Consider the following 24,424-nt stretch of genomic DNA (forward strand, 5'->3'; position numbering starts at 1 on the left):
ATTCAAATGCATCAGCGCTGAAAATTGGTCTGGATAGGAGGGGGGGTTTAAGTGTCCAGTAAGCAAGTGGTTAAGGTCCTAGAGTGGCCAAGCCAGTCTCCAGACCTTAATCCCATAGAAAGTATGTGGAGAAAGCTGAAGGTTTGAGTTACCAAACGTCACCCTCAAAACCTTAATGACTTGGAGAGGATCTGCAAAGAGGAGTGGGACAAAATCCCTCCTGAGATGTGTGCAAACCTGGTGGCCAACTACAAGAAACGTCTGACCTCTCTGATTGCCAACAAGGGTTTTGCCACCAAGTATTAACTCATGTTTGAGAAAGGGTCAAATACTTATTTCACTCATTAAAATGCAAATCAATTTATAACTTTTGAAATGCGTTTATCTAGATATTTTTGTTGTTATTTCTCTCGCTGTTATAATAAAACGAGCATTAAAATTATAGATTGATTTCTTTCTTTGTCAGAGGGCAAATGTACAAAATCAGCAGGGGATCAAATACTTTTTTACCTCACTGTACGGGTGTTTATTATGAAATCTGTTGGCCAACCAACAGCATACGTACGTAATCTCTTGAACTTCTACACATGCACACAAGGTCTCTGTGAATTGTTCATTAAGGTTTTTAAGTTACAGGCCTATAATAATAGCCACAAGGTCTTTTTTATGAGAACAAATAAAATCACTAACAGTTGTTAGAGTAGACACAAAAACAGTAGAGCAGAATATAATTTTAATTTTAGGGTTTAGCTGGCATACGCTCAGATGCTGGAGTGTAGATTCTACTGCAAACTACTCTTGAATTCTGCAAGTATACAGTTTGCTTGTTCATGCAAGACAGAGTTATAAGAGAACACAAGTTACTTTATGGTTACTGAAACATCCAACATGCAACATATAGTGGTACTCTAGGGTTTCTAGGACAGAATGTTGGTACAGCAGCTTCCTTCTACATTAGCAACAATTTAGAATTGGTTAAAACTGATAATCAGAAAATAAAGTGACTTCATATTTTCCAGTCCTTAACACTGCTGTTTAGTCTAAAGTGGTTGTAAATCTCTGACATGAAAAATTAGCAAAGCATATCCTTCTATGGTGTGTACTTTCCTCTATCTGAGACACCCAGTATAATTTCTCTCTACTGTCTCTTCCCTCTGCTATATGCATGATACACTCCTAATAGGTTAAGCCAACACAAGAGAATCCCAAGTGATGGCCCACCCTACCTCTAGCACACAACAGTTGACTGACAGTCTCAGCTGTATATATTTCCCTATAATTCTATGTAAAGGGTGGTGTGTCAGTGTCCATTCCCTCCACTCAGGTTACACTGATCTCTGTACTCTAGCTGTGAAGTGTGTGAGATCAGATTCCTGTACCCTGCCTTCTACTGCTGAGAAAAATCCTTAGAACTATGCACTTTGCATTTTATAACATCAGCACTGTATTGGCAATATAATAGTTATTTTTGGCAATTCAACATAAGCTTACTTGAAAAATTCCCATGTGTGCGAGTGCTGTCTGTATGCTGGCTGTCTCTTTCCACAACTTCCTGCATCCTTTGCAGCTTCCCCACTGCTGTTTACTTTTGATTTCTAAGGACTACTTATCCCATGGTAATTTGCTGCCTGCAATTAGTGATTCCTATACTGACTCCACCTCCTGTAACTCCTCTTCTGAGCACTTCTGTAGTTCAGAAAACAGGCTTTATGAATTCTGTAGTACAGCAGTGCCCATCAACAGGGTATAGTAAATACGTGTCATAGAATTCAAGGAAGTAAATGTGTGGGGATCTTCACAAAGTTTACAAACTTCAACACTGTTCAGATTAATATGAGTAGACTAGAAATTATTAAAATATAATGTGGAAATTAATATATGATTTTATATTTTGACTATGGATATGCTTTTACAGAATTCAGAGTTCTAAACATCTGACAGACCTAAAATCATCTGTAGTAAGGTGTGTGAACACAACATACTTAGCTGTAACATGCACCTTTAGAATATGAGTTTGTCCACAAATCCTACCTCACTCCATTCACTGGCAACCCAGGCAGGGCAAGAGTGTTCATTACAGGTCTGGGTTACAATTTTATGATCTTCATTGCACTCTCGATCATCCAATCGGTGTCCAAGGTTGTTCATACAGTAGGCTTCCCTTGACTGCACGCCATTTCCACAACTCCGAGAGCACTGCAACATGCATTTATCAATATGTATAATGCACAGTTCAATAAAAAATTTGTTCAGGAAATATGCTTCAATAAATCACATGATCTGATAAAATTCATATTTGTAGCCCATTAAAGTTCAGTCCACCCAAAAGTGTATTTTAGAAAATGGATCCCAACAGGTTGTGAAAACCCCTGACGTCTATGTTCTAGATACGCCAACAAAGGGATCTCCCAGCCACGGTTCCTGTCCACCTGGGAGTTTTTGGTGTTATTAACATAGCATGTTCTAGCATGTTCTTTTACATTCTGAATTTACAAAAAAGTGAAAATTCCAGCAAGAAGATTGGGACCATCATAATGGTCATAACAGGTGCGCAGGCTCAGAAAGTGCAGAATTCACAAAAAATAGCATCCCACAGAGACTCAACTGCTTTAAGTGTCCAGCATCTGCTAAAGCTGAAATAGTTTTTGATTTAGGACTGATCCTTTAAATTAGGTAAATTAGAGACAAAATGTAACAAAGTTGGTTTATTAAGGGGCTTATCTTGGAAAGAATAACTATTTCCATTTACATAGAGGGAAAACTCTGTAAGTAGAACAAGTTTAACTTTTTCTTTGGAGAACCATTTCAAATTAACCTGTTCTCAGCAAATGCAGCCACTGTCCAGCACGGTGTATGCTCTTACCTTCTTAATGTCCCCAGCCTTCCTTTTTAGTCACTGAAACACCTAACACTCCTATGCAAAGATTAACTTTCTGAAAGTTAGTATTCATGTACACTCAGAGTCCTACACATAAGAGTGCTTGGGCCTAGCAACTTCCTACTAAGGCTTTCAGCACTTAAATGTGAGAGCTGGGAGTATTACAAATGATCCTAATACCTTGAAATTCACATTGTCAAAGAAGAAATATTTTTTTATATTTTTTTTTTATTCGGGAACTGGAGTGAATGACAATTTAAATTCTAATATGTTTTTGAGAATTTTTAGTGTTTAACTTAATTGAATTTTTTACTGATGTATTTTAACCAGTAGAGATCCGCGCTATAGCCAAATGACGGCTACAGCGCGGACCTCCTTTGCCGGGACTAAGTCTATTGATGTCGTCCCGTGCACGAGCGGCCTGCGTGCCCCCTGAGGGGCGCGCGCGGCGCGCTCTGTGATCGGCGAGTCTATGAGACTCACCTGATCACTGATCCGAGCAAGGGGTCGATCCCGACCCCTTACCACGTGATCAGCTGTCAGCCAATGATCATCATGTGATACAACGGAGCCGGTAATCGGCTATTATTCCTCCTCGCGCTGGAATAAAAAGGAGAAAAAAAAGAGCCGATCACCGGCGGCCGTGATCGGGACATCAGTCACGATCACGGCCAGCCCTGCCAGTGCCCACCTGCCCCCTGCCAGTGCCACCTCCTTAATAAGTTCCCCTCCGTCAGTGCCACCCAGCAGTGCCCATAGTGCCACCCAGCAGTGCCCACAGTGCCACCCAGCAGTGCCCACAGTGCTACCCAGCAGTGCCCACAGTGCCACCCATCAGTGCCCACAGTGCCACCCATCAGTGCCCACAATCTGCCTCAACAACCGTGCTGCACCCCAGTGCCACATATCCATGCCCATCAGTGTCATCTACCAGTGCCCATCAGTGCCGCCCATCAGTGCCACCTATCAGAGCCACCTATCAGTGCCACCTATCAGTGCCCATCAGTCCCATCTATCAGTGGTACCTATCAGTGCCCCTTAGTGCCACCCATCCGTGCCATCTTATCTGTGCCCATCTTTGCCCATCAGTGCCGCCTTATCTGTGCCCATCAGTACCGCCTTATCTGTGCTTATCGGTGCCACCTTATCTGTGCCTATTAGTACCGCCTTAACTATGCCTATCAGTGCCCACCAGTGCAGCCTATCAGTGCCCACCAGTGCAGCCTATCAGTGCCGCCTCATCAGCGAACTTCGATGAAGGAGAAAAATAACCTGTTTGCAAAATTTTATAACAAACTAATAAACATGATTTTGTTTTTGTTTTTTGCATTTTTTTTTGTTTTTTTAGCAAAAAATAAAACTCCCAGCTGTAATTAAATACCACCAAATGAAAGCTCTATTTGTGGGAAAAAGATGATAAAAATTTCATTTGGGTACAGTGTTGTATGCCCGCGCAATTGTCGTTCAAAGTGCATCAGCGCTGAAAGCTGAAAATTGGTCTGGGCAGGAGGGGGGTTTAAGTGCCCAGTAAGCAAGTGGTTAAACCATGTTCCCTGGGGCCTATTATCTCATGATTAAACAATTATGGTTTATTGAAGGATGCTATTGAAGGCGGTGGATAGGGATGAGCTGGGTGTTCGAGTTGAACTTATGTTCGTCCGTTCGGCGAAGCCAGAACTTTATGGGCGGTTTGCGCCATATTCGTGTGGCGCTCACGGCCCACAATGCACTGTGCCATCGCAGTGCATTGCTGGCTGATGATTGGCCAAGTATGCACTATGACACGCGTGCTTGGCCAATCACAGTGCCGGCAGCGAGGAGAGCCATAATTGGCCACAGGCAGGATGCCAATTATAGCTCAGGGGGTTTAGTACACGCCCCATAGTATATAAGGCTGCCTGCACGGTGCCCTTGCGTAGTGTGTTGCGGTGGCTCATAGAGAGACAGATAGGCAGAGACAGTGTCTTCATTTCTTTTGAACCTAGTGCAATTACAGTCGGTGTATTGTGCCCCCTGCACAGTGTACACCTGAAGCTACCCCAATTGCTGGTGTTGTTCTGGTCCTATACTACAGGCAGCTGCAGCAGTTACAGTCGGTGTATTGTGCCCCCTGCACAGTGTACACCTGAAGCTACCCCAATTGCTGGTGTTGTTCTGGCCCTATACCACAGGCAGCTGCAGCAGTTACAGTTGGTGTATTGTGCCACCTGCACAGTGTACACCTGAAGCTACCCTCAATTACTCATGTTGTTTTAGTCCTATACCACAGGCAGCTGCAGCAGTTACAGTCTGTGTATTGTGCCTCCTGCACAGTGTACACCTGAAGCTACCCCCAATTGCTGGTGTTGTTCTATACCACAGGCAGCTGCAGCAGTTACAGTCAATGTATTGTGTCACCTGCACAGTGTATAGCTGAAGCTACCCCAATTGCTAGTGTTGTTCTGGTCCTATACCACAGGCAGCTGCAGCAGTTACAGTCGGTGTATTGTGCCACCTGCACAGTGTACACCTGAAGCTACCCCCAATTGCAGGTGTTGTTCTAGTCCTATACCACAGGTAGCTGTAGCAGTTACAGTCGGTGTATTGTGCCACCTGCACAGTGTACACCTGAAGCTACCCCCAATTGCAGGTGTTGTTCTAGTCCTATACCACAGGTAGCTGTAGCAGTTACAGTCAGTGTATTATGCCACCTGCACAGTGTACAGCTGAAGCTACCCCCAGTTGCTGGTGTTATTCCAGTCCTATACCACAGGCAGCTGCAGCAGTTACAGTCGTGCATTGTGCCACCTGCACAGTGTACACCTGAAGCTACCCCAATTACTGGTGTTGTTCTAGTCCTATACCACAGGCAGCTGTAGCAGTTACAGTCAGTGTATTGTGCCACCTGCACAGTGTACACCCGAAGCTAACCCAATTGCTCGTGTTGTTCTAGTCCTAAACCACAGGCAGCTGTAGCAGTTACAGTTGGTGTATTGTGCCCCCTGCACAGTGTACACCTCAAGCTACCCTAATTGCTGGTGTTGTTCTAGTCCTATACCACAGGCAGCTGCAGCAGTTACAGTTGGTGTATTGTGTACACCTAAAGCTACCCCCAATTGCTCATGTTGTTCTAGTCCTATACCACAGGCAGCTGCAGCAGTTACAGTCGGTGTATTGTGCCACCTGCACAGTGTACACCTGGAGCTACCCCCAATTGCTGGTGTTGTTCTAGTCCTATACCACAGGCAGCTGTAGCAGTTACAGTCGGTGTATTGAGTCACCTGCACAGTGTACAGCTGGATCTACCCCCAGTTGCTGGTGTTGTTCTAGTCCTATACCACAGGCAGCTTCAGCAGTTATAGTCGGTGTATTGTGCCACCTGCACAGTGTACACCTGAAGCTACCCCAATTGCTCGTGTTGTTCTAGTCCTATACCACAGGCAGCTGTAGCAGTTACAGTCGGTGTATTGTGCCCCCTGCACAGTGTTTACCTGAAGCTACCCCAATTGCTGGTGTTGTTGTGACATCTGATTGTACCAGGAAAATTTCTCTGCCCCAGCAGCTGGACCATCGAAAGAAGTTCACTCCCAGCCATCCACATGCCCAGCGGTTGAATGCTAGCTTGGCTAAATTGCTAGCACTTCAACTGCTGCCTTTTCAGTTGGTAGACTCGGCCCCCTTCCGTAAGTTTTTGCAATGTGCAGTTCCTCAGTGGCAGGTTCCCAAACGCCATTTTTTCACACGGAAGGCGATTCCGGCTCTCTACCGGCATGTGGAAGGCAATGTCTATACCTCGCTGGACAGGGCAGTCAGCGGTAAGGTACATATTACCACTGACTCATGGTCAAGCAGGCCTGGACAGGGACGCTACCTATCTTTCATGGCGCATTGGGTCACTGTTCTAGCAGCTGGGAAGGATGCAGGACAAGGTGCAGTAGTGTTGGAGGTTGTTTCGCCACCACGCCTCCAAAATGCTACTACTAGTTGTGACACACCTCTCTCCTCCAGCCCCTCCTCTTCTTCTTCCTCCATGGCCTCTTCCTGTGCTTTTTCCTCGGAACCAGCGGTGCTCCGTAGGCATTCAAGGGGCTACGCAAGTGCGCAGGCAAAAAGATGCCATGGCATGCTTGCACTGGTGTGCTTGGGGGACAGGAGCCACACTGGGGCAGATATTCTGTCAGCTCTGCAGGGGCAGGCCGAGAGGTGGTTGATGCCATGCCAGCTTAAGCCAGGAATGGTGGTTTGCAACAATGGCATCAACCTCCTCTCTGCCCTCCGACAGGGACAACTGACCCATGTACCCTGTGTGGCTCACGTCCTTAACTTGGTGGTGCAGCAGTTGTGGGGCAGGTACCCGGGCTTACAGGATGTCCTGAGGCAGGCCAGGAAAGTCTGTGTGCAATTCCACCAGTCATATAAAGCCAGTGCTCGGCTGGCTGAGCACCAAAAGAAATTGAACCTGCCCAAGAACCGCCTAATCTGTGACATGCCCACCAGGTGGAACTCAACGTTGGCCATGCTGCAGTGGCTGCACACACAGCAGAGGGCCATCAATGAGTACCTGTGCGACTAGGGCACCAGGACAGGGTCAGAGGAGCTCATTTTTTTTCCCCACGCCAGTGGGCCATGATCAGGGATGCATGCACTGTCCTGTCACCATTTGATAAGGCCACGAGGATGGAGAGCAGTGACAGTGCATGCATCAGTGACACTGTACCTCTTGTCCACCTTTTGGAGCACACACTGCGTGGAATAATGGACAGGGACCTTGAGGCAGAACAGAGGCAGGAAGAGGAGGACCAGACAGTGTTCCTGCTGTCCTGCCGATCACACAGGCAGAGGAGGAGGAGGATTGTGTCAGCATGGAGGTGGACCCTGGCACTCAGCATCAGCAGAAGTCTTTTAAGGATGATTTACAGTCCCAAGAAACCCATGGACTTGTACATGGCGGGGAGGAGGTGGCTGCAGATCATGTCGTCCTTAGTGACCCAAAGGACTCCGGACCGAATGTCTCAGCTAACCTACTCTGCATGTTCTCCCTGATTCTGCAAAGCCTGCGGAAGGATCCTCGTATTCTTCGGATCAAGGAGAGGGATCATTACTGGCTGGCAACTCTCATTGAGCCACGGTACAAGGGCAAGGTTGCAGACCTTATCTTGTCATCGCAGAGGGAGCAGAGGATGAGACATCTCTGGGAGGCCTTGCAGAAAGGTCTGTGCAATGCGTTCACAGAGACTGGGAGGTTACAAATTCTTGGTCCTGGACAACGTGTTGATGAGGCTTCGGTCAGCCAGAAGGAGCGGTAGAGAAGGTGGCCGTCTGACAGACAATTTTTTAGTCCACAGCCCCAACCTATGATCGGTTCCAGAAACCATCGCCAGCGTCTGATTTACATGGTGCAGGAATACCTAGGGGCAAGGTCAGACTTGGACACCTTTCCCACCGAAAATCCTCTGGGTTACTGGGTCATGAGGATGGATCACTGGCCAGAGCTTGCACAGTTATGCAATTGAGCTACTGGCCTGTCCTGAATCCAGCGTTCTTTCGGAACGCACATTCAGTGCTGCTGGAGGCTTTGTAACCGATCACAGGGTGCGCCTGTCCACCGACTCGGTTGATTGACTGACCTTCATAAAGATGAACCAGTCATAGATCACCACCAGCTACCAAGCACCTGAAGCTGATGTAACCGAATAATTTTTTTTTAAATGTCACATCCCTTCAAGACTGCCTATGCTGATGCTGAGTGACTATCCTGTTATGCTGACTAACTATCCTCTTCCTCCTCAATGATCCTGCTGATCGATTGGAAGAACATTTTTGGTTCTGGGCGCCGCCACCAGTGGCTAAGGCCCAATTTTTCAGCCCCTGTTTAACAGGGGCATGTAATTACAATTTTTGATGCAATACTTTGCAGCAGGGCTCATTCCTGTGCTCCAACTAGAGTATCTTTGAGGGGCTGCAGTGTCTTTGCACCAGCACCTAAGGCCCAATTTTTAAGCCCCTGTTTAACAGGGGCGTGTAATTAAAATTTTTGATGCAATACTTTGCAGCAGGGCTCATTTCTGTTCTCCAACTAAAGATTCTGTGAGGTGTTGCAGTGTTTTTGCACCAGTGCCTAAGGCCCAATTTTTCAGCCCCTGTTTAACAGGTGCATGTAATTACAATTCTTGATATAATATTTCACAGCAGGGCCCGTTCCAGCACCCACCAAGAGTAACTGTGAGGGCTTACAGTGTTGTGACAACACCAACACCTTAGGCCCAAATTTCTGCAGAGCATATAGGCCAGGCCCCTACTTTCAAACATCCAACTTACAAACGTCTCCTACTTGCAAACGGAAAGAGACAACAGGAAGTGAGATGAAAAAAGACGGACGGCCAAAAAAAATATACAGGGGTGATAACCCTTCCCTATGTTTTCCAAAAAGCTTAAAAATAGATTTTTGGACTGGAGCTACACTTTAAAAATGTACCAGTTCAAAATTACAAACAGATTCTACTTAACACAACAAACCTACACAGTCCCTGTCTTGTTTGCACCGCCTGTATACTGCTGTTCTGAGTATATAGGGCCTGGGGGCCCCACGCCTTTCCTTGGGCATGAGGTTCCCCTTAATATCCGTACAGACCCAAAGGGGCTGGTAATGGGCAGGGGGGCTACCCATGTCATTTTTCTCAATGATTTTCATCCGTATTGCCGGAACCAGACATTACATTAAAACCGCAAGCAGTTTTAAATTACTTTTTTTCCGTTAGAAATGTCATTTTGTGCAGGGACTGTTCTAAACACGGGAATCATGTGAAAATGCATACTATAGACACCCCCCAGGCACAAATTTTTTTTTCACTTTAAGCATCATTAAAATCAGTGCTCCCGAAAAAACATCAGTTTTTAAAAGTTTTTTTTGCATTGATACATGTCCCCTGGGGCAGGAGCCAGGTCCCCAAACCCTTTTTAGGACAATAACTTGCATATTAGCCTTTAAAATTAGCACTTTTGATTTCGAACTTTCGAGTCCCATAGACTTTAATGGGGTTCTAAAGTTCATACGATTTTTCGATCCGTTCGCAGGTTCTGGTGCGAACCGAACCGGGGAGGTGTTCAGCTCATCCCTAGCGGTGTATCACTCCATTGACTCAAACAGGGAAAAGGTTTGCATTTATAAAGACTGAGCTGGTTGGATTTGGTTATCTTTGTGTATATCTTCTCTGTTGAGGACACAGGTATTTGTGTTGTGTATTACTTTGCTAGAATTGCTCTCCCAGAGGTTATGTAGACTGGGAGTCCCCCAGACCATTTGTGCATGCACCGCAACATCATAGATTGCGATGGTGTGATGTGTGCAGAACTGGGAAGGAGATGCATGGAATTCTAAGATTGTCGGTGTGCCCCTTGGCATGAGAAGTCGTGTGGCTTCTTGCCAGCTTCTGCCATAAGAGGGGACCTGCAGTTTTGCCAGCCAAATCTGGCTATGCCAGAGATCACCTATCACGGGATTATCTCTGGCATAGCCAGGTTTGGCTGGCAAAACTGCTTAACACCTGTTTTGGCACCCACCTTATGCTCCTTCAAAAGGGATCTCCAAGACGAGAATCTGTCCCAGTTCACTATGCTGTTTTGAACACTACAGTAGTAGTAGCAGTATACTGCCTGTTCCTGATCTTGAACTTGATCACAATCCTACACCTGTTTGCCTGGTTGCTGCTGATCTTAGCTTGTGACCTGACTCCATAATGCCACTGGAAGGACTCCTGTATTTCAAAAGCTCTAGTTAGTTCACTGTTCAAGATTCCCGGAACCTGAGCCCTTCCACTGTCCTAGCTGCCCATGTCTTCACTACCAGGGGTGTTTGGACTAGAATTGCACAAGAGGCTACCTTCACCATCTTGGGCTCCACAGTCAGATATATGACACTAACACTCATATATTTGATTACCATTGGCGTTGTGTCACCAGTGATATCAACATAATGCTGTTAAATCTCAATAAGCACTCGCTGTATACTATCTGTGTTCTATCAGTGCTATTATTCAGTCAATATTGGCCTTTTTGTTGCCATTGAATTATTCTGGCCTTGCGACAACTATGGAGGCATCTGACTGCCCCAGTTAATTATTACATGATGATTGTTAGTCGTTGCCCAGTGTTTTTTGTTATGTCATTTTAGAGAAAGGTGTTCTCTGAGCACAATTGAGACAATATAGTTTCTGTTGTTTATCATTCTTCATTATGCTTTATTGTATTATAACATGTTGTAGACATGGTTTTCTTTATACAAGCACTTTTGGTCACTGCACGTGAGGACAGTTATCTTATTGTCCAGGGAGTTTGGGCTGATAGTACTGTTGAGAACACCATATGGGAGAGCTCTTCTAGGAGGGGAAAGGAGGGATGGGGATTTGTTGAGATTTTCATTAAAGCTGTTATACCTTTGGTATTTTTATTTAATTTTGGCCAATTAATGGTCAGTAGATAGGGACATGATTAAATTAACATTTTTTTTTTTTAATTTCTCTTAGGATATTAATTATTATTGCTATAATATAACTGTCTGTTGAAGTCTAGCCTTGGTGTGTTTGTCTTTCTTGGCTCTTTGATATAAAAGCACTGAGGACTTGGGACTGGTGAAGGGTTTGTAAGCTTATAGTCTCGGTTTGTGCTTTTTTTTTTGTTACATATTACATTTATGATTTCTACGTACACACCTGGGACCATTCTGAATAACGCCAGTTGACAGAGTGGCAGTCCCCATGGCAAGGTTCTCGATGTGCAGGTTTAGGATAGCTGTTACAGTACGTATCTTCTACTGGAGTAGTCAGGCCTCTTACAGAAGAATATTTTATGCAGCGTATATCTAAAGATCGATGTCCAGGTCCACATTGTGATGAACAATCACTTTTACTAATCACATACCACCTGTAAACATAATCCATTAGACAGAGCCAAATAGATGTATATTTATATAACCACTATATGAAATTAGTTACTGATACATCATTGTATCTGATAGATCATTGTATTTTTTGACTCTCTTATAATGCTTTACAGGTGAATATTTTTGCCAAAGGCTTATAATTCTGTTTAGCCAGTCACGTCTTCTAAGGATGTAACCTTCCAGCAGACTACCTTGGAATATGGAATATAAATTGGTCAAATACCCATTTTGATATTTGCCCACTCAATAAAAGAGTCCTGGCTAGCATCTGGGGGGGTTTAATCACATTTTGGAGTCAAGGACCTATATACAGCCAGGGACTAGCATCCAGGATTCTTCCCAGGCACTTAGCAGTAGTGCTGATTAATACACTTTGGTCAACATAAGCAATTCACTTTAAAGGTAAAACAGAAAAAACATAACTTGAGAAGCAGTACTAGGTAATAGTAAGCTGAGCAGTAGCAGTCGCAGTCAAGGGCAAGCATAAGCTGTCTAAAGTATCTAAACACTGTTCCAAGTCAACCCACACCACAGGACTCAACATCCAGCATATAAAGGGCGCCAACCCAGCTTGCAACTGGTCTTCTTATACAATCTTTAGTAGAATTGTAAATACTTAAAAGCAGTCAAAACTAACAGTAGAAGGTGAGCAAAGCGGTTGACATGTGTCGTGCTTGAGTACTCATAACATGAATAACCGTTGAGCACAGCAAAAAATGAATTAAAGGAGTTGTAAAGGCAGAAGGTTTTTTATCTTAATGCATTCTAGGCATTAAGATAAAAAAAATCTTCTGTGGGTAGTAGCCCCCACCAGCCCCCCCCCCCCCAATTACCTACCTGATCCTCTTCCCTCTCCAGCAATGTCCACCATTCCCTCAGTCATCCAGGACACTCCTACTGATTGGCTAAGACAGAGCAGCAGCGCCATTGGCTCCCGCGCCTGTCAATCAAAGTCAGCCAGCCAATCAGGGGAGAGAGGGGGCAGGGCCAGTTCGGGGCTACATGTCTGAATGGATACACAGAGCTCTGACTCAGCTTGGGTGAACTCTGTAGCAAGCTGCTGGCTGAGGGGCACTCAAAGAAGAGAGAGGCTAGGAGCAGCAAAAGAGGGACCCGAGAAGAGGAGGATCTGGGCTGCTTTGTGCAAAACCAACTGCACAGAGGACGTAAATATAATACGTTTGTTATTAAAAAAAAAAAAAAAAAGAGCCTTTACAATCACTTTAACTGTTTCTCTCTCCCTTCACTGTTCGTTTTGACTGTTTTTATGGATTTACTGTTCTAATAAATATTGCTTAGCTCATTGACATTAAACAAGACCACTCAACATTTCAGGGTATTCATGTAATTACTGTGCAAGATGATATTTAAATTTCAGTTCTATTGTACTTTGATAATGTATGGAAGTACAAATAATGAAGGTTTAATGGGGAAGATAAGTAGGGAGTATACAAGCATCCTATATGTATATTTACCTTAACTGACAGTCTGTATTACATGACTCAGTTATGGATTCTGGGCGAGGTAAATTCTCACACCTCTGCTCAGAAACAACAGCGCGGTCATTTCTACGTAGGCAAGTCATCTTTCTCTTGCGGACACCTAAAAGTTAAATATGATAAATTAAATACTTATGACAGTATCATTACAGTTTGTAGTAGCACTAGAGAGTTTGACTTTTTGCGTGATTTCCCCTGCTCTGCAATTTCCAGGAATCTTCCTGGAAGAATGGTGACACCATGTCCATCAATGCAAAAGAAAGGGGTAAGGTATATACAAATACTTTATTTTCAGGTACCTTTAGCACATACTAATGCCCCGTAACACACGGTCGGATTTTCTGATGGAAACTGTTCGATGGGAGCCTTTTCTCAGAAATTCCAACTGTGTGTAGGCTCCATTGGACAATTTCCATCAGAATTTGCGTCGCACAAAATTTGAGATCTGGTTCTCAAATTTTCCAACAATAAAATCTGTTTGCGTAAATTCTGACCGTGAGTACACAATTCCGACGCACAAAGTGCCACACATGCTCAGACTAAATTACGAGACGGGAGGGCTCAGTCTGGTAAAACTAGCATTCGTAATGGAGATGGCTCCATAATAATGTTTATAATTTTTGTTTCTTCTTTTTTTTTTATCAAGATCTACATTTATTTTTATTTTTTTCTAGTGCTCTCCAAAATATTATTTTATTTATATTGTTTTTTTGTCAAGTTACCACAACACCATTATTATATTGTATTTTTTAACCTCAAGGAGGTTGGTTGGTGTTGATGCCCCTTGTTAATTTGACATTGTATTCAGGAAATGTACCTGCCTACTCACAAACAAACTGTCCTTTTTTAAGTAAAACACATAGGCAAGTATTTCTGAAAAAGAAATAGCCATTTATTCTGGGTCATAAAAAAATAAAGAGGAAGGCAACGCTGGTGAAACTGCTGAAATTGGCAAAGCCTTTGTACCCCAGGGCACACATCAACTATTTGCCAGACAAAATTTTCATATAATAGTGAGCACAATTTGGTCCAGGACTACAAGAGATCAGGAACAGCAGCAGATGACATATCTGTCCTCAGGCTGTGGTCATATCACAGCCTGCATCTTTTGTCAGACCAGACTGAACCCAGGCCATCACTCTCTGGTCTTCCTTACATGCTTCCTTCCAGGCTGTGGTTCTGGTGTTGGAGTTGTGGCAGGAGGTGGAGGAGGAGGACCATGGTTCAACTCACAAACGTGTCTTTGGCGTGTGAGTTCGCCCCTCAACCCCTTATTTAGGGCTTGCAAGATCACTTCCTCACATAAGAGGCGTTGGCCCTCCTCCATTTCCAGCATTTTGCAGGCTGTCATGTAAGTATAGTCCTCTTTAAGACTGGGGGGGGGGGGGTTTCTGAGGGCCGCAGTAGCCTTCAGAGATATGCCAAGTGCTGCCTCCTCCAGGTTACTCCTCTTCCTGGCACTTTTTTGTGGAAGGCCGAAGGGAGGGACCTGGGATTCGGGCAGGCTACTGGGTCTGGCCACCTCCTGGCTGCCACTTTTCACAGCCTCCTCCTGGCTGAGACATTCCTGTGTAAGCAAGATGAAAGACGGACATAGTTTTTGTGATGGATCTCAGATACCCCTGCTGGGCACCTACACCAGACCTGTGTCTCCTCTCCTCCAAATGCACCCGCAGCCTGCAGACTCGCCATAACCAACCCTTAACCCTTCAATCACAAGACAAGCCACACAGGTGTTGAAGGTTAAACATGCAGAGCATCAACACTTTATTAAGTACCAAACTTACACTTTTAAACAGTTAAGGACACTCCCCTCAGCCTTGTCATAGAGGGGGTAGGGGACAAGGAAGAACCAATAGAAACTCAACACTTGTATATTCAAACAACTACAGTTGAAACACATGAAGGGATTATGATAAGCAGGCAGCCCCTCGTTACACATCCCCTGCTGAGGTGTGTCTCCAGACCTTTGTCTACGTGCCATGACCCAACACAATTAAACACAGCAACAAGAGGGGGGGATGGGGGAGAAGGGATGTAGCATTACATTATCTCAATGCTATTTTGTCCCCAAGTCTCGTAGCCCCATGCTTTGGGAATACCGCCATCTGTAATGTCTCAGTCAGTGAGCTAGTAGTGTTTTTGTAGAGGATCACAGCTTCGGACTTATATACATATTTATATGTAGTTAAGTGGTTAAACCTTATGGCAAATTACAGATAAAGGAACAAAGGTATGTTGAAGGATTGGGGTTTATTTAGAGAGTTTATACACAGCCATAACTTAGATATCAGGAGGGTCAGCAAGACATTAGCAGTTCAGAAGTACAAAGTTTATGCAGTACAGGTATACTTGCAGGCAGTGAGTTGTGTTATGCTGATGGGGACACTCCGTAGGTCTGGAGAGATGTTGGTAAAGCGTTCATTGGCCCAAAATAAAGAGTAGCAAGTGGGGGCTCTGTCCGGTCCAAATGAAGAGGATGAATTGGGGCTCTGTCCGGCCCAAACGAAGAGGATGAAGTGGGGCTCTGTCCGGCCCAAACGAAGAGGAGGAAGTGGGGCTCTATCCGGCCCAAACAAAGAGGATGAAGTGGGGCTCTGTCCAGCCCAAACGAAGAGGATGAAGTGGGGCTCTGTCAGGCCCAAACGAAGAGGAGGAAGTGGGGCTCTGTCCAGCCCAAACGAAGAGGATGAAGTGGGGCTCTGTCCGGCCCAAACGAAGAGGATGAAGGGGGGCTCTATCCGGCCCAAACAAAGAGGATGAAGTGGGGCTCTGTCCAACCCAAATGAAGAGGATGAAGTGGGGCTCTGTCCAGCCCAAACAAAGAGGAGGAAGTGGGGCTCTGTCCAGCCCAAACGAAGAGGAGGAAGTGGGGATCTGTCCGGCCCAAACTTGGAGAAGTAAGCAGCAATGTGTGGCTGGTGCACTAAGCCTGGTAACAGGTTCCTAGCACGAACGATGAGTCATTGGCGGCAGCTGTTTAAATAGGAACAAGAGGAGGTATCAGATGATGTGGCTGAGACCTCATCAATGGGCTGAGGGGATAGTGGAGATGACTGAGCCCCTAGTGGATGAATCAGACATTACACCATCCTGTATACAGGCATACCCCACTTTTTAGTACACAATGGGGTTTATTTACTTAAGCTAGAAAGTGCAAAATCAGGCTTACTTCTGCATAGAAACCATGGAGTTTCCAGGTTGTATTACCAAAGCGTAATTGAACAAGCTGGGGTTAGAAGCTCATTGGTTTCTAAGCAGAAGTGAGCCTGATATTGCACTTTCTAGCTTTGGTAAATAAACCCCATTGTGTACTTAAAAGTGGGATATGCCTTTTCCAGCTAAACGTACATTGTTTGCGGAATAAAAGTATATATTTAGCCCAGCTTGCCCAATAGGTTTAGGTAGCCAGAAACGACTCCACGATCCCAGCCACAGATACCGCGTTCACCCGCTTCCGATGAACCGACGACCGTGGACACAAATGTCTGGAGGTTGCATCTTCTCCAGGTGGTGGGAGACGGCAAATAGCCCTCCAAATCTCACATTCTCTGCTGGGCCATAGTCTGTGGGTAGGAGGGGAGCCTGCAGCCCATTCCAAAACACACAGTGACAGTGGGTTTTAAAAACAGACTAACCAGGTCCCTGATCCTCCACTGATCTGGACCTGCGTTAATCACAAATTCCCACCCCAGGCAAATAGGAAAAGGAGAGAGCACATGGCGGAGAGGCAACAGCTGCAAAGACAAAAGGCCGGAGCCCCGAACCCGGAGCAGATCGAAGGCCTCAATTATGGTGTAGAAGGTGGACATCTTCAAGAGGGCCGAATATGATGGGAAGTATGGACCGTACCCAAAGCCAAATAAGAGAAAGGCCAAGATCATGCCTAAAGTTCCGAAGAGTCTACACAGGAATTTTGGGGTTTGACGATTCAAGTATCAATTGAGGAAATGATGAACCTGGGACCTCAGCTGTGTCTGGCAATGAATCTTCTCACTGAGCTATCTGAGATGCTGGACAGTGCCTTGTCAGATCCTTTTGACAACCCTGCCTTGTACCTTGATTTCAGCTGAACCTCGAATTCTTTGCTCCTCCCATGAACTTGCTGATATAAGCCATGTCTCTGCACTTCCTTCTTGCCAGAATATTGTGCTCTCTCCAGCCTGTATCTCGCTCCTATCTTCCCTGCTGCCGTATATATTTGCTACTGCTCGTTATCGACCCTTGGATTGTTCCACGACTACGCTTCTGCCTGATCCCAACCTGCAACAACTCGTTACCGACCATTTGGCTTGCTTTCTGACCACGCTTTTGTTTGATCCTTTCCTGCTCATCCGCTACTGAACCCCGGCTTGCTCACTTCCTGGTGGGCTGATCCTGAGGACTGTGACCTGGTACTAACACGCAGCTAAATCCATCTCCCCCATCAGGAGCTCTGGTGAAAACTGGTTAGTACTTAGACTCCGCAGCCCAGATGAGCCTGTGTCATCTGCCAGGGGTGACTGCTGTGTACCTATCCTGCTGGTTAGTGGTAGTCCTGCAACTGCTACAGCAATTGGTCTTTGAGCCTGACCCCTGATCGTGACACTTGAGGGAGCAAGATCAGTACAGAAAGATCAGGAAACTGCTTCTAAAAAGTATTTTGTCATGTGTTCCTATTCTTCCTCTTACGTTCGTGCTGCTCCATGTGTTTTTCTTTACTGTTGTACAGTTTAAAATGGCAACTTTTATGTTCATGGGCACAGTAATTGGCGTTCTTGACATTCGCAAATTCCGACCAACTTTGTGTGACCGTGTGTATGCAAGACAAGTTTGAGCCAACATCCGTCAGAAAAAAAACATGGATTTTGTTGTCGGAATGTTCTATCGTGTGTACGTGGCATAAGAGTTAGTGATGTTTACAGGGGGAGGGCCAGACATTATAAGCAGATCTTACAATTTACTGCAACATTTTTGCTGTAAAACACAAAATACCCAGCCATGGATATCAGTATTCTCTTTCCTCTATAACTGGTAAGTTTAGTGACACATACCATTAATTGTGGACCAATCCCTTTTCAGATCGTTACCTGGTCCCCAGGTCTGGGCACAATTTGGGATTAAGATGCTTGGGACATTATGCCTACAGGTACCCTGCTATCCTTTTGGGATCTTTCTTCTAAATTTAGTCTACCCAGGTGGATGCATTTCTGCTACCTTCAACTTTAACATGCAGCTTGGTCACAATTCCTGCACCCTCCCAGACTCGAGGTAGATCTGACAGAGGGCTTTCTTTCCCAGGACTCCCTCTTTCTCCCTTTATTTAAGGAGAAGTATGACCGATGCTTGTTCTGGCCCTACTTCTTCTATGGATCACAGGAGTGCAGCTCATTCTACACTCTTGTGACTCATTTTCAGCTGAGAGCAGGCTGACATCACTCAACCAGCTGGGTAAAGACTCTGACTTCACAGTCAGGATCCACCCAGATACCTAGACTGGCAGCTGGCTCATCCCCTCAGCTGTGCTGCTAGGAGACTAAGCCAGCTGCTCCCTCCTCCCCCCTGGCTTAGTGCTCCAGTGAGCACTGGAGGGGCAGAGCAGAGTGTCGGGCACTGACATTCATGGCTCTCTGCTCAGAACAGAGGGAAGAACTGAGCGATCAGTGGTGTTTTATCACTCAGTTGTCAGTGCAGAGGCAGCAGGGGACAGATATAGCATTGAATCAATGTTACATCTACCTAGGTGAGTATAACTTTTTTTTAATTACCCCATACTTCTCTTTTAGCTTTCTTTAGTGTGTCTCCTAAGATGGATAAACTGTGGGAGCAGTGGAAGGGGGATATTTTGGCAGTGGACAGGGGAAGATTGGAAGGATTGCATTGAGGATAGTTCCAAACTTGTAATTTCATCGAAGGATAAATTGATTCAGACAAAATGTTTGCATAGGGTGTACTATACTTCTCAGTGAATGCACCAAATCTACCCTCAGAGGTATCCTTGCTGTTTACAATGTCAAATATATTTTATAGTACTATCTCTTATTTATCAAACCCTTTGCGACATGTGTAATACTCTGTTATGCAAAATAAATATAAAATAATGCATATCCTTCACAATTGTAAAACATCAACAGCATCATAAACATCATAGATTTTGCTGGGTCTTAAGTACAGGCTCCATCTTGATATTGAAAAAGCAAAATGACAATAAACAAATACTAGTAGAGACGCATTATTGTGACCCCAAAAAGGGAAAAAATCTTTCTCATACATGGGACTGAATGATAAAAAAAAAATTAATTCACAGATCTTGTAGGGTCAAAAACCATAATCGATGGATCAACTTCAATACAACCAGCCTGCTCAACCCACCAAATTTTGATCTGTCTATGGCTGGCTTTAGCTAAAGGGACAGCACAATTTGTTTTGACACTCTGTTTGTCTGATTGAAAACATTTTCGTTATTTATTTATTTTTTTAAATGTCCAAATCATTTGTATATATTTTGTAGCGGGTTGACGGTGTTACTTTATGATTTCTGACTACACAAGGCTTGCACAAATACATTAATATCATCCCATATGTCAATGAACAAATTGGTAAAAAAAAAAAAGAAAGGACTAAACCACATATTATAAGGTAAAAAATAAAACTCATGGAACCTGATATACTAAATGATTTAAGAATATTCACATGATAAATTATGTTAATAGCCACTTGCATTATCCAGTCATGTGCAGATAAAATAAGTAAACAAAGATTTCCTGTTCACATAATTGGATAACTGAAGTAAATCTTCACACATTGTACTTTATTAACATTCTCAAATAATTTCGTAAACAAGCCCATCGGTGACATGTGGGGGACTGCATTTCAACACTTAATTCACTACAAATTCCTACATAGAATATACCTAACCCCGGCTAGATTAGTGATAATGTTTGGGAACCAACAGTCTCTTTGCTGGAGATGCTCAACGTCTATGGCAAATTTCATGCATATATATTTTGGGACTGCCCTCATATTAAAACATACTGGCAAGCTATAGCCCACTGTATTAAATCATCCAACTCTATTTCAATCCTCCTGTCCATTGAGGTATGCTTGTTGCATTTGGTTGAACCTTTGGCCACTACTAGGGCTATACAAACTCTTCGCACCCTATTATTGTTTTATGCTAAAAAAACAAATTGTACTATCGTGGAAGAATTTGTCTATCCCAACCTTGGAGACCTGGAAATCCCTAGTCAACAAAGCAGTGACATTTTATAAAGCTACCCATCTAAGCAGAGGGGCTCTAGTCTAATTTGATAAGGTTTGGGGAGGATGGATGGCTTCTGTGGACACAGTTTTGGAATAGCTACATGATCAGTTACAGTCACTGATCCTGGAGTTTCCTGCAGAGTTCATAAGAAAACGTAAGTTTCCTTATGAAGTTATGAAGTAAAACCTTAGCAATCACATTGCAACAGCTTTCAGAAGTTCTATATCATTGCTGTTAACCTTCCAGATATAGACCATTATTTTCAAATTATGAATTTATAAACATTTAAACTTTATGACATAGTATGACATGATTTAGGTATATCATAATCTTACAATATAATTTAATTTGCGCTTAAGAATATTATAATTTGCAAAACAGAAATTTGTTTCAAAGTGTAGCCTGATATCAGTACCTTGGCATATGTTATTGCAAGGTTGCCAAGGTCCATACCAATCCCAATAAAATTGGTTACTTTTATCTTCAATGGGAATATTATATGTGTACCGTACATCAGGATTGTATAAATTTCCAACACATAGAATCTGAAAAACAAACATAAACCAGCAATATTTCACATCCTTAAAACAAGTATAGGTAACAAAATAGGAAAATAGATTTTCTCCTGAAAGGCTACGTTTAAATAAAGACCAATGCATACTATAGTCACAAAAATAAATCAACATCTAAAGTCATACTAAGGCTTGGCTGCAGACACCATAAATTGCCTCCATTTGCCTTAAAGTGTGTTACCTTAAATATATTTACTATGTGTGTGCTCACATATGTGTAGTGTTAGGCAAACATTCATGCTGAGCAAAAGTCGAATCACCCTTTCATTGACCACCCAAATTTTCTGTGCGTTCAGCAGGATGTTAGCCTGCCGAATGCACAGTAAATATGTTGTTAGGGAGTGGGGCTGGGAAGCCGGCCGCTACGTCTTTAACAACTAATGAGTCATCAGCTGTCAGCGGGCTTCCCCACTCACAGCTAAAAGACAAAAAAAATTGCCAGCAATACAAAATGCATTGGGCTGTCTCCCAGGGGTATGCCTTCATTGTCTCCATAAAAATACTTTTACCTTTAGTCTTCATATGCTGTTTGGCCATAATATGTGTCACCAGCATCTACTAAGCTTTATGTGGATGGGATTATGTATCTATTGGCCGTCCCCATTGCTGGTAATTTACGGACTGAGACTTCTTTCCTGCCCCTGCTATAAGCAACTATCAATTTCTGTTTGTCCTCATCAGAATGTGCCACTTTCTGTCCACTCTATCACAGTGTGGTTGACCGCTCCATATATTTGGATCTGTCCTGGTTGCTACGACATTTGTACTTGAGGCACAGCTCATTTTAAGATAGTGAGATTTATTGCTGTTCTCTCTTGCTACGTCTTTGAACCTTTTTCAGTGTCCTGAGGAAGCCTTTATGGCGAAACGTGTAGATGCAACACACAAGGGCTCAATGTACAAATTATATAATTTTATATGATTTTTATATTGTTTTTAACACTGTTATGATATTGTATTTTTCAATAAAATATTTTTTTCTACTTTCCTATTTGCTTCTATGCCTTAAAAGTCTGACCTGTTGATATCTATTTGGTATCTTATTTGTTTTCCCTTTAGTAGTATATCATTTTAATATATAAAAGACTGTGTGAATGAAGCGGTCTCAAGGTGGGATATTGACCTCCACATCTAATGGTGCTATTTTTCTTATACATTTTCTGTTTCTCTTCATTCATATGCTGTGTTATCTATATATAGAGTTTGGTAAGCATTTTTTTATAAATCTTGATGTCTTTAGATAGGAATTCTGGATCCCGTTTGGTAATCTAGTTCAGTGATTATCATTATCTTTGTCTTGCCTACCTTGGTGGGTAGGATATAGGGGATCCATCCATACTTTGCTTTGACTAAAGCCAGTATTAGCTAAAATGCATTATCATCTGTATGATTTTTATTCTGTACTCACTATGGAGAAATATTCTTGCGTTGTTGAAACTTCAAAAGTGCTGGTGTTTTGTTGATAGTTAATTTGTAAATGCGTTGTCATGTTCTTTCTGCAGGTGTCACTTTTTTTTATCTCTGAATATATTATGAACTGAGTATGAAATCTGAACTGTTCCCAGTAACATAGCAAAGCTAAATCAGAGGAGGGCACAGAAGAGCCTTAATAATGTAAAAGTGAGCATTTTATGGTGTCTGCTCTTAAACAGGACATTCATTTTTGCAAAGATAAACGTTTATTAAATGCTTTTTAGAATGCCGTAAAGTGTAACTATTGGATAATTAAACATTACCTACATAATGCTGCTGGTCAACCTGTCCATACTTGGTTCAAATCTTGGCCAGTCTGTGCGTAACCAGCCGAGATTCAAACATCTATGTCCAGCTTTCTTTTGCACTGTACTTTTGTTGTCCCTTGTTTTCCCTTGTAATCAGCTGCACCAAATCCCCTAAACGCTACACACCATTATCCAGAGATTGTTAGTGTTCAGCTTGAAAATGGCAGCTTTATAATGTATATCAGTGTCACAGCCCCATTTATTCTTATGGAATTCCATACTCATGGAGGCCTCAGATGCTTTCTTGGAATATAGCTCACCCATAAAAATGATTAGGGCTGCAGGGGAAAGACTGTTGAGTTCCAAGTAGGGCTGTGCAGTGAAGATCGCTGGATCCGGGGTTGATGATAATTATAAAACCTAATGAGGAGCATTTAAGGGTTGGGACAACTAATTAAATAACAAAAAAGGTCAACAAAAATATATTTGTCTTTTAAATAAGAGACAAACAAATTGCAACCGAGCTCCAGTTAGCAGGTTATTGCAACTGTTTTTTTGTTTTTTTTTTACTTTTGGGAAAAAAAGTTAAAACAATATGGATAAAAATTGTTCTAAGCACCTCCCTCAGTGTTATTAGTTTTTTTCCCAAATGCCACTTTTTCCAAACAATTGGTTGTCAAAGAAACTGGAAAAGAACAAACATTATTGCAAGATCAACAGCCAATTCCATTATATTACACGGGGTTGAATAAGGATCAATGACTTTAACAATGAGACACAAAGGAAAAGCCACATGATTATTTAGTATTATTATATAATAATATTTAATGAGTTACCTGAAGAATTAAATCTTCCTCCAGACGGTCTGTGCAGTTTATTCTTTCTACAACATTGTCAGAACCACTATATTCCAAAACAGCACCCCGGGCATTTATTTCCCTTTTAAATCTGCTTACAACAAAATTTCCATTGAGGACAAAATTTCCCTGACTGTCAGATAAAGCTGAAATAAACATATATGAATGACAATATTAGAAAAATATACCATATCTGTTACATAATAACCTTGTTATAACATAATGTGCTGTTACCACAAAGTGAAAATTCATATGTCTTTGCCTCTATTAGCTTACAATACAGTGGTTCCACTACTAGCTATACTATTACCTGTTCTCATATAAGCACTGAACATCCCCAGTAATCAAGTTGGAAGTGACGAAATATATTAAGGGCGTGGCTACAACTGAATCTTGATGCTGAGAGTGCGATCTGTGAGTGTGAGCGAAGATGGATTGGAGACGCAGCACGCAAGCACCCGGCATGTAACTAATATATACCAAAGGTGATTTGTTTTTATTGTGATGTAAGCTTTACTTCTTCTTATTAAAACTGTTACCCTAGAGGTTTTACATTATTGGAGGCTTTGTGTTGATTTTATCTCTACATGTGGAGAGAGTTGTCATCTATTTTGAATCTGAGGAGATCTGAGTGGCGATTGGGTTGATCATCTGTATAAAGCACAAAGTGATTTAATTACACATGCAATTGAAATCTACAATCTGGTGAGCCTCATTCTATAAAGGTGTGGTTTGGC

General features: G+C 43.1%; 1 protein-coding gene across 1 annotated transcript in view; it reads right to left on the reverse strand.

Annotated features, from left to right (window-relative positions):
• ADAMTS20 (ADAM metallopeptidase with thrombospondin type 1 motif 20) overlaps positions 1–24,424 on the reverse strand; it is a 298,739-nt gene that overhangs the window by 105,596 nt on the left and 168,719 nt on the right. Inside the window, exons 17-21 of the mRNA XM_077472691.1 lie at positions 23,667–23,833; positions 20,953–21,082; positions 13,271–13,397; positions 11,566–11,776; positions 2,032–2,196 (exon numbers count right to left, since the gene is read on the reverse strand). Of these exons, the coding sequence (XP_077328817.1) occupies positions 2,032–2,196; positions 11,566–11,776; positions 13,271–13,397; positions 20,953–21,082; positions 23,667–23,833 (800 nt within the window). The remainder of the gene's footprint in view (positions 1–2,031; positions 2,197–11,565; positions 11,777–13,270; positions 13,398–20,952; positions 21,083–23,666; positions 23,834–24,424) is intronic.

The sequence above is a fragment of the Lithobates pipiens genome, unplaced genomic scaffold, assembly GCF_037356315.1.
Source record: "Lithobates pipiens isolate NorthernLeopardFrog02 unplaced genomic scaffold, aLitPip1_a1.2 Scaffold_8, whole genome shotgun sequence".
Lineage (NCBI taxonomy): Eukaryota > Metazoa > Chordata > Amphibia > Anura > Ranidae > Lithobates > Lithobates pipiens.